The sequence below is a fragment of the Palaemon carinicauda genome, unplaced genomic scaffold (genome assembly GCF_036898095.1).
Source record: "Palaemon carinicauda isolate YSFRI2023 unplaced genomic scaffold, ASM3689809v2 scaffold49, whole genome shotgun sequence".
Taxonomy (NCBI): Eukaryota; Metazoa; Arthropoda; class Malacostraca; order Decapoda; family Palaemonidae; genus Palaemon; species Palaemon carinicauda.
In genome coordinates this window covers 350,340-360,320 of record NW_027171750.1, presented here as the reverse complement: position 1 = coordinate 360,320, position 9,981 = coordinate 350,340, and the positions used below count along the sequence as shown (strand labels likewise).

General features: G+C 39.4%; 1 protein-coding gene across 1 annotated transcript in view; it reads right to left on the bottom strand.

The window, feature by feature from the left end:
• Window positions 1-351: 351 nt before the first annotated feature.
• Window positions 352-9,981, bottom strand: part of LOC137637009 (uncharacterized) — a 115,238-nt gene continuing 105,608 nt past the window's right edge. The window contains exons 12-13 of the mRNA XM_068369324.1: window positions 9,563-9,760; window positions 352-1,206 (exon numbers count right to left, since the gene is read on the bottom strand). Of these exons, the coding sequence (XP_068225425.1) occupies window positions 352-1,206; window positions 9,563-9,760 (1,053 nt within the window). The remainder of the gene's footprint in view (window positions 1,207-9,562; window positions 9,761-9,981) is intronic.

Below are 9,981 nucleotides of genomic sequence, written 5' to 3'. Positions count from 1 at the left end.
CGACCGTTTTTCTTGAGTTCACCGTTATTTCAAACGACTTGCAAGCAGCGCCAGGGATCTGCAAAAACTTTTCTCTGTCAAAGTTTCTCACATTCTCTCTCAAAACATTTAAATTAGCGACAGCCTCGGATTCCTCACTGGTATCCGAGTCTCCCGTATGTACTCCCTGTATATTCAAGGGATGAAAGGGAGCAAAAGGAGGCATCGGATACTCTTTACCATTGATGGTCAGCATTGGTGAGCGCACATTTCTGGTTTCAAACTCGTTTTCTACGGGGACACGCTGAGAAACGGACTCATCTGAGGTGCCAAAACTATCTTCGATGTTCGTTTCCGCAGGAGAATGAAGCCTTAAATTTCCATGAGAATCATCATCTGTCTTTTTGCAAGTCTTGTCAACTCCATGAGAATAATTGGTTGGCGATTTATCTTTTCTTTGTAGAACGTCTGTCCTTTCCCTGAACGTAATGTCATCTTTCTACTACTGACAGACCTTGCTTTGTTTACTGTGGAACTTTCGTTGTCACATTTCACACTCAAGTCAAGTTTGCTCTCTCCATCTGAACGTAATGTCATCTTTCTACTACTGACAGACCTTGCTTTGTTTACTGTGGAACTTTCGTTGTCACATTTCACACTCAAGTCAAGTTTGCTCTCTCCATCTGAACGTAATGTCATCTTTCTACTACTGACAGACCTTGCTTTGTTTACTGTGGAACTTTTGTTGTCACATTTCACACTCAAGTCAAGTTTGCTCTCTCCATTTGGCCATTCCACTCCGCTAACATACACATAGTTTCGCTTAATGACCACTTTGGGAAATTCACTCTCTTCTTTGCTTGTATCCGGAAAACTAACTCCAACACTAGTCTTCGGCCTACATCCCAAGGATGAACTTCTACTGCGGGACCTAGTGACTCTGGGGGAGGGAGGAGTGTGTGCAGGCCCTCTGCCCTTCATGTTCTCAGCCCAAAGAAAATCTGGGGTAGATGAACTTTCTGAAAGAATTGTCTTCGCAGCATTGCTGTCGTCGATGGTAGTCGAAGAAGGCAGTCTCTTCAGCGTCAAAGATCGAACGACCGCCTCGACAGACTCTCTCGTGAACTTTGCCTTTCCGTCGACGTTGCGTAGACTTTTGATGAGCACGCTATAGGCTCCCACTCCATGTTTCAGGAGGCGGCGGCAGTGATCTTGATCCATAGCAAGCTGCAATTGAATATAATATGAGTAGTGTTTCATATACATTGTCAATCTTAACAACTAAATGATTGAATTCTGTTAACCCTTTTACCTCCAATGGACGTATTGGTATGTTTCACAAAACTCATCCCTTAACCCCCATGGACGTACCGGTACGTCCTTGCAAAAAATTGCTATTTACATTTTTTTGCATATTTTTGATAACTTTATGAGAAACTTCAGGCATTTTCCAAAATAATGAGACCAACCTGACCTCTCTATGACAAAAATTAAGGCTGTCAGCGCAATTTAAGAAAAATATATTGCAAAACGTGCTTGAAAAAGAAAAACCCCTAAGGGGGTTAAGGGTTGGAAGGTTCCAAATAGCGTTGGGGGTAAAAGGGTTAAACGGATAATATTTTACAAGGAAGACCGACTGAAAAGTAGTCACAAAACAGAATTAACTAACGTTAGACAATGCAAACAGTTCGAAACTTTAAACTTTGAAGGGGGTAAAATAGAAATCGCCTAAAGTCACACATATTCAACTTAGAACTTACTTAATTCCATCATTCCTTGTGATTTTATTTGTCATGAAAGTTAATTTTGATCTAATTTTTGAACACTGTAAACTTTGGAATTAAATTTCTTTGTAAATACTTAAAATCTTATATACATTTTCTTATTCCTTTTGCACAAGGATAAAATTACAGAATTTCCTTTATACATCATACACATACCAAGGCACTTCCCCAAGTTTTGGGGGGTAGCCGACATCAACAAATGTCCATCCATATACCAAAGGCACTTCCCCCAATTTTGGGGGGTAGCCGACATCAACAAGAACAAAACAAAAAAGGGGACCTCTACTCTCTATGTTCCTCCAGCCTAACCAGGGACTCAGCCGAGTTCAGCTGGTACTGCTAGGGTGCCACAGCCCAACCTCCCACATTTCCACCACAGATGAAGCTTCATACTGCTGAGTCCCCTACTGCTGCTACCTCCGCGGTCATCTAAGGCACCGGAGGAAGCAGCAGGGCCTACCGGAACTGCGTCACAATCGCTCGCCATTCATTCCTATTTCTAGCACGCTCTCTTGCCTCTCTCACATCTATCCTCCTATCACCCAGAGCTTTCTTCACACCATCCATCCACCCAAACCTTGGCCTTCCTCTTGTACTTCTCCCATCAACTCTTGCATTCATCACCTTCTTTAGCAGACAGCCATTCTCCATTCTCTCAACAAATGTAACAAAAACAAAAAAGGGGACCTATACTCTCTACGTTCCTCCCAGTTCCTCAGGGCTCCAATAAGGAAAGCACTGATGTACGTAAAAAATTAGGAAATGAAGAAAATAAAAATGTTTACAAATAATAAAACAATGAAGGTAGCAAGGTAAAAACAAACATGAAATAGATGAACTAAGAATTTACATGAAAATGAACCTACCAAGAAAAGTTTGTTGGGAATATCATTGCAAATTTTGGTCATGGACACTAGAAGACTTCAAGAATTAACTGCATGTACACTATTACATGGTTAATGGTGATAGTATAGAAGAATAAAAGAATTAAAACATATCATTAAGATAGACAAGGCAAGATTACTTGAAAAGTCTCAATATATATGACAATGTCTTCGAAAATTGTATTTTTCCTAACATACAAACCACGAACTACCCTCTCTTGGGTTATCTGGGGGCTTCAGCTCTCCCACGACCAGAAATCCCCCCCCCCCCCCCCACACACACACAAATCTGCCAACCACCCTTCCAGTACAACCTCCTCTATTGACCCACAATGCACCTAGAAGGACCTCTCAGGATCACGCATACCCAGGACAGCTTAACCCTTTTACCCCCGAGCTCTTTGGAAATTTCCAACCCTTAACCCCCAAGGGGTTATTTTTTCCCCAGCACATTTTGCAGTATATTTTTTTTAAATTGCTCTAACAGCCTTAATTTTTGTCATAGAGAGGTCAGGTTGGTCTCATTCTCTTGGAAAATGCTTGAATTTTTTCAAAAAATTATCAAAAATATGAAAAAAAAAATTTTATAGCATTTTTTTGCAAGGACGTACCGGTACGTCCATGGGGGTAAAGGGATGAGTTTTGTGAAACATACCAGTACGTCCTTTGGGGGTAAAAGGGTTAACTAACCCCATTCCAGTCTGAAGAAAACTACCGATCTCGACTCCTACCGAGAGGGGTTTCAGTGAGGAAGGCAGGATGGGTAGTAACCCGAGAGTAGTTCGTGGTAAGTTAGGAAAAATACAATTTTTAAAGAAATTGTCATTCGTTCCAACACGACACTTACCACGAACTACTCTCTCTTAGGAGACTCAGACTTAGGAGGAGGGGAAATGGACCCAGGTAGGAGAGGTGCACCTGGAGGTCGAGGAGAGGGGGCGGGCCTGTTGGGAAAATCACTCTTACAACAATACCAGAGAACCACAGATAAGACAATGGAACAATCACCCAGACATCATCATCTTGATCCAAAGGTAGCTGCCCTGTAAACATGGGGGGGGGGGTCTTGAAACCCCCCCCCCCATGTTTATAGATCCGAGACACTCTACTGCTCCCCGTTCGGCATAAAGTAGGTAATGTATAGAAACAGTTAGATCCCTTCCCGAGACCTGAGAGAACAGTCTTTGCCATGTTCAATTGCTACTCGGTATCAAAATTTACAGTCACATATCCACGAGAGCAACTTCGTGCAGTGAGACTTTTTGAAGCGCCCTACGCTTTGGGACTTCTAAAAGATGGTAAAAGCTTCATTTTACACAGAGCAGAGAAATGTTTTTTTTTTTATTGAAATGTAGATACCGTAGTTGAAACAAAAACACGAAAGTAATAAGCCGCTTGAATAAAAGGAGAAACAAACAGTTATCCAAATATCAAATGAACTACGAATGATGTCGTTAACTGCTAAAAATTTGCAATACCATACCAAAGACCCTTGACCTTTTCCTTGCACTGGACGACTGACCTATTTGTATAGGACTGAACTACATAGGAACTGAGCCTCTACTAGAAGAATGGCCTTCTATCATTATTATTACTTGCTAAGCTACAACCCTAGTTGGAAAAGCAGGATGCTATAAGCCCAGGGGCTCCAACAGGGAAAATAGCTCGGTGAGGAAAGGAAAAAGGGAAAAATAAAATATTTTAAGAAGAGTAACACCATTAAAATAAATATATCCTATACAAACTTTAACAAAACAAGAAGAAGAGAAACTAAGATAGAATAGTGTGCCCCAGTGTACCCTCAAGCAAGAGAACTCTAATCCAAGACAGTAGAAGACCATTAGAGCATTACCCATGACTAGAAAACAATGGTTTGATTTTGGAGTGTCCTCCTAGAAGAACTGCTTACCATAGCTAGAGTCTCTTCTACCTTTAACAAGACGAAAGTAACCACTGAACAAATACAGTGCAGTAGTTAACCCCTAGGGTGAAGGGGAATTGTTTGGTAATCTCAGTGTTGTCAGGTGTACGAGGACAGAGGAGAATATGTAAAGAATAGGCCAGACTATTCGGTGTATGTGTAGGCAAGGGAAAGTGAACCGTAACCAGAGAGAAGGATTCAATGTAGTACTGTCTGGCCAGTCAAAGGGCCCCATAACTCTCTAGCGGAAGTACCTCAACGGGTGGCTGGTGCCCTGGCCATTCTACTACTGAAAATCAACAAGGATACTGACCTGCCAAGAATTTGAGAAATGAAGAGGTACCGTATTTCCCGCGGTACGAGACACTACAAGCGGTAGGATGCAACCTATATTCATCCAAGTAATTTTTGGAAAATAAGAAATTGAGTCTTTCCCAACCTATCGTAGCAGCAATTCCTAGTCGGCGATTTTCGTGTGGTTTTCCGTCTAGCACGGTAAATTTTTATATTTTGCTACATATTCATATAAAAAAACCACCAAACTAGTCTTAGCTGATACCACAGTAACAATGTTTCCAAGTGTTTGTTCACATGAAAGCAGTGTTGCCAAATGATCCAGATGAAATTTCGGCGGAGAAGTAAAATTCCAATATATTTCCTAAATTCCTCATGTACACATTTCATACTAAATTATTGATCAAATAAAGAATAATCTAGAATTTCAAAAGGCAAAGACAGTTGAGGAAAGACAGGAAAGCCTACCTATAAAAAAACCTGTGTGCCTGATCAGCGCCATCTATTGCCGACACACTGAACTAACTGGCTAAAAAACTCTACAGGATTTGGTATTTCAGAGGGTTCATAAATTATGTTACCATAACAGTTACCTAATAATTGGTCTATTCATCTAGTGATTTTCCATATATTTGTATTAAATCATGTTGATCATTAGACTAACTATATTCTTTTTTCAAATTCATTTAGTTTGTTGCCTGTTAATTTACTTTCTCATTATTATTACTATTACTTGCTACAACCCTAGTTGGAAAAGCAGGATGCTATAAGCCCAGGGGCTCCAACAGGGAAAATAGCCCAGTGAGGAAAGGAAAAAGGGAAAAATAAAATATTCTAAGAAGAGTAACATCATTAAAATAAATATATCCTATATAAACTATATAAACTTTAACAAAACAAGAGGAAGAGAAATTAGATAGAATAGTATGCCCGAGTGTACCCTCAAGCAAGAGAACTGTAACCCAAGACAGTGGAAGACCATGGTACAGAGGCTATGGCACTACCCACGACAAGAGAATAATAGGTTTGATTTAGGAGTGTCCTTCTCCTAGAAGAGCTGAGGACTCCCTTCCTTTACACAAGATGAGTTAATACGAAACTTAATATGTACATGTAATATCTATTAACCCTTTTACCCCCAAAGGACGTACTGGTACGTTTCACAAAACCCATCCCTTTACCCCATGGACGTACCAGTACGTCCTTGCAAAAAAAGGCTATAAAAATTTTTTTTTTTTTCATATTTTTGATAGTTTTTTGAGAAAATTCAGGCATTTTCCTAGAGAATGAGACCAACCTGACTTCTCTAAGACAAAAGTTAAGGCTGTTAGAGCAATTCTTAAAAAATATACTGCAAAATGTGCTGGGAAAAAAATAACCCCCTGGGAGTTAAGGGTTGGAAATTTCCAAAGAGCCTGGGGGTAAAAGGGTTAATATCATTAAACACCCGACTGCATATATCACCTTTAGAATATGGCTAATCTTAAGACTTTACACATTAACAAAATGCAAGTTAAAAGTTAGGCTGTGTGTTTAATGTATATACTGTATAATACTGCAAATATAACTTACAGAACATGTGAATAACACACAGCCGAAATAGGACCTGTGCACTTAAGACTAAACTATAGAAGGGGAGATTAGTGGTGGGTGGTCTAATACTGTCTTAGGCTTGTTAACCCTTTTACCCCCAGGTTATTTGGAAATTTCCAACCCTTAACCCCCAGGGGTTATTTTTTTTCAAGAACATTTTGCAGTATATGTTTTTTAATTGCTCTAACAGCCTTAATTTTCGTCATAGAGAGGTCAGGTTGGTCTCATTCTCTTGGAAAATGCCTGAATTTTCTCAAAAAATTATCAAAAATATGCCAAAAAAAATTTAAATAGCAGTTTTTTGCAAGGACGTACCGGTACGTCCATGGGGGTAAACGGATGAGTTTTGTGAAACGTACCAGTACGTCCTTTGGGGGTAAAAGGATGAGTTTTGTGAAACGTACCAGTACGTCCTTTGGGGGTAAAAGGGATAACAGCCATATTTTTCTCATACCATATAGAGATATGGTTAGAGAAGATACTCTAATTTTTCTGTATTTAATGTGATGCTTGTTTCTAGAGGACGGGTTTGTGCTTACATTAGTAAAATAAGGGCATCTCGAAGTGGCCTTATCCTCTATTAGGTCCTGTTTCAATGTATAATCTCAGACATTGATGAAGTACAAATGTACTGTTAAGTTATAATCATCTATACATTCAATATACAACCTTACCTTAACCCTTTTACCCCCAAAGGACGTACTGGTACGTTTCACAAAACTCATCCCTTTACCCCCTGGGACGGACCAGTAAGTCCTTGCAGAAAACTACCATTTAAATTTTTTTTTTTGCATATTTTTGATAATTTTTTGAGAAACTTCAGGCATTTTCCAATAGAATGAGACCAACCTGACCTCTCTATGACAAAAATTAAGGCTGTTAGAGCAATTTAAAAAAAATATACCGCAAAATGTGCTTGAAAAAAAAAATAACCCCTGGGGGTTAAGGGTTGGAAATTTCCAACCCTTAACCCCCACGGGGTTATTTTTTTTCAAGCACATTTTGCGGTATATTTTTTTTAAATTGCTCTAACAGCCTTAATTTTTGTCATAGAGGGGTCAGGTTGGTCTCATTCTCTTGGAAAATGCCTGAAGTTTCTCAAAAAATTATCGAAAATGTGCAAAAAAAAAATTTAAATAGCAGTTTTTGACAAGGACGTACCGGTACGTCCATGGGAGTACTGTAAAGGGATGAGTTTTGTGAAACGTACCAGTACGTCCTTTGGGGGTAAAAGGGTTAAAGCGGGCAAATGCTCGCAGAAATTCAAGCATCATTCCTGTCCTCCCTTTACTGCTGTGAAAAGGAAGATTTTTTTTTCTGCGGTTTGTGCGACTAGGTCTATAGTCTATTTCTTTTAGCGATGCATATTTGCACCGACTCGCAGCGGTGCCCTTTAAGCTCGGAAAAGTTTCCTGATCGCTGATTGGTTGGACAAGATAATTCTAACCAATCAGCGATCCGGAAACTTTTCCGAGCTAAAAGGGCACCGCCGCGAGTCGGTGCAAATATGCATCGCTAAATAAAATGGACGAGTTAGTTTTCAGCTAACTTGGTAACACTGTGTGACTCAGCAGTGAGATGTTTTTTCCAATTTTCTGTTCAGCAACAACTATCTGTATTTTTCAGAACCCATGCAACAAAGTCATTGCCATATTATTGCTTTATTACAAATTAGTAGGGGATTCAGCATTATGAAGCTTCATCTGTGGTGGATAACGGGGGAGGGTGGGCTGTGGCACCCTGGCAGTACCAGCTGAACTTGGTTGAGTCCCTTGTTAGGCTGGGAGGAACGTAGAGAGTAGAGGTCCCCTTTTTTGTTTTTGTTTCATTTGTTGATGTCGGCTACCCCCCAAAATTGGGGGAAGTGCCTTGGTATATGTATGTATGTATTACAAATTAACAAAATATGAGAAAATATAAAAATAACAAATTTGTATTTTTCCTAGTAAACAAACCTGGAGCTATTTATAGGGTATTCTGAAGTACGCCAAAATTATACCCCATAAATAGCGGAGGGTTTGCATTTACGCCGGAACAAATACTGCATCAACAAGTAATACATCGTAGTGGCGTCTGCTTGGATACCATTAGTTGGCATTTTTGCATGTAGATGTGTTGCCATGATTAATTAAAAAAGTACATTCAAAATAAGTTTATTACATCGTCACCCTCATAAACTAACTGCCTAAGTCATTTTCTCCACTTGTTGGGAAATAAAAAAAACGTTCTCATTTCCTAATTCTTTATATTATTGTATTGAGCTTCAATTAACAAATCCTAATTCACAAATTCTTCTATTAAGAATTTGTGAATTGAAGCTCAAGACAATGATATAAAGAATTAGGAAATGAGAAGGTTCTTTTTTTATTTCCCCAACAAGTGGAGAAAATGACTTAGGCAGTTAGTTTATGAGGGTGACGACATATGAATGACGATTGTAGGCTTATATTTTACGTTAGATGCGTGTGTGTGTATGTCATTACTGAGGTGTTTGAGAGTTGTCAAACTCCCCTATACAACTTTACCTAGTTTCAAGATAACACTAAGGGGGAAAAAAAAAAAAGTGTGTCTTATGACATGGAAAATACGGTACTTCATATATGCATCTCAAACACCAGTCCTTTTCAGTGTGGAAAATATAGTAAAGGATATTAGACAGCATACAGTACTGAGCCTCAGGTATACAGTAATGGGTTTGTACTTTTAACCCTTTTACCCCCAGGCTCTTTGGAAATTTCCAACCCTTAACCCCCAAGGGGTTATTTTTTTCCCAGCATATTTTGCAGTATATTTTTTAAAAATTGCTCTAACAGCCTTAATTTTTGTCATAGAGAGGTCAGGTTGGTCTCATTCTCTTGGAAAATGCCTGAATTTTTTCAAAAAATTATCAAAAATATGAAAAAAAAAATTTTTATAGCATTTTTTTGCAAGGACGTACCGGTACGTCCATGGGGGTAAAGGGATGGGTTTTGTGAAACGTACCAATACGTCCTTTGGGGGTAAAAGGGTTAACTTAATTAGTTCTTTCAAAATACGCAAGAAACAAGTACTGCACTGTATTGCTTTTTACAAGACATGCAAGGACTAATATCTACGATGGAACTCACCTTATCCAAGGCTGTATTGGGAAAGACTTGCTGCAACAACGCGAGAAGCTTCGGCACTTTGGTCTGGAGGCGCCCCTTCAACTCGGCAAGCAGTTGATCGCTGAGAATCAGACAACATCGGCTCCAGGAGAAGTCTCGCCGGATGATGTCGTGCGCGTCATTAATGTAGGTTTTTAACTGTGGCTTGAAAAAATCATCCTGTAAAATAAAATAAATTAAATTAGCAAGAAAATACTATGCTAGTCAGTGGCTCCACCTGAAATTTGTAAACTGGTATTAAAATAAACGTACGTAAACATCTTTAGTGACTGATTAACAATAATCATTGTGAAAAGTCGATGTCTCACAGGATGTAGATACAGGAGAGGGGGTTCCCGGCCCACTCGTCCCGTCCCTTTTAGTCGCCTCTTACCAGCTGA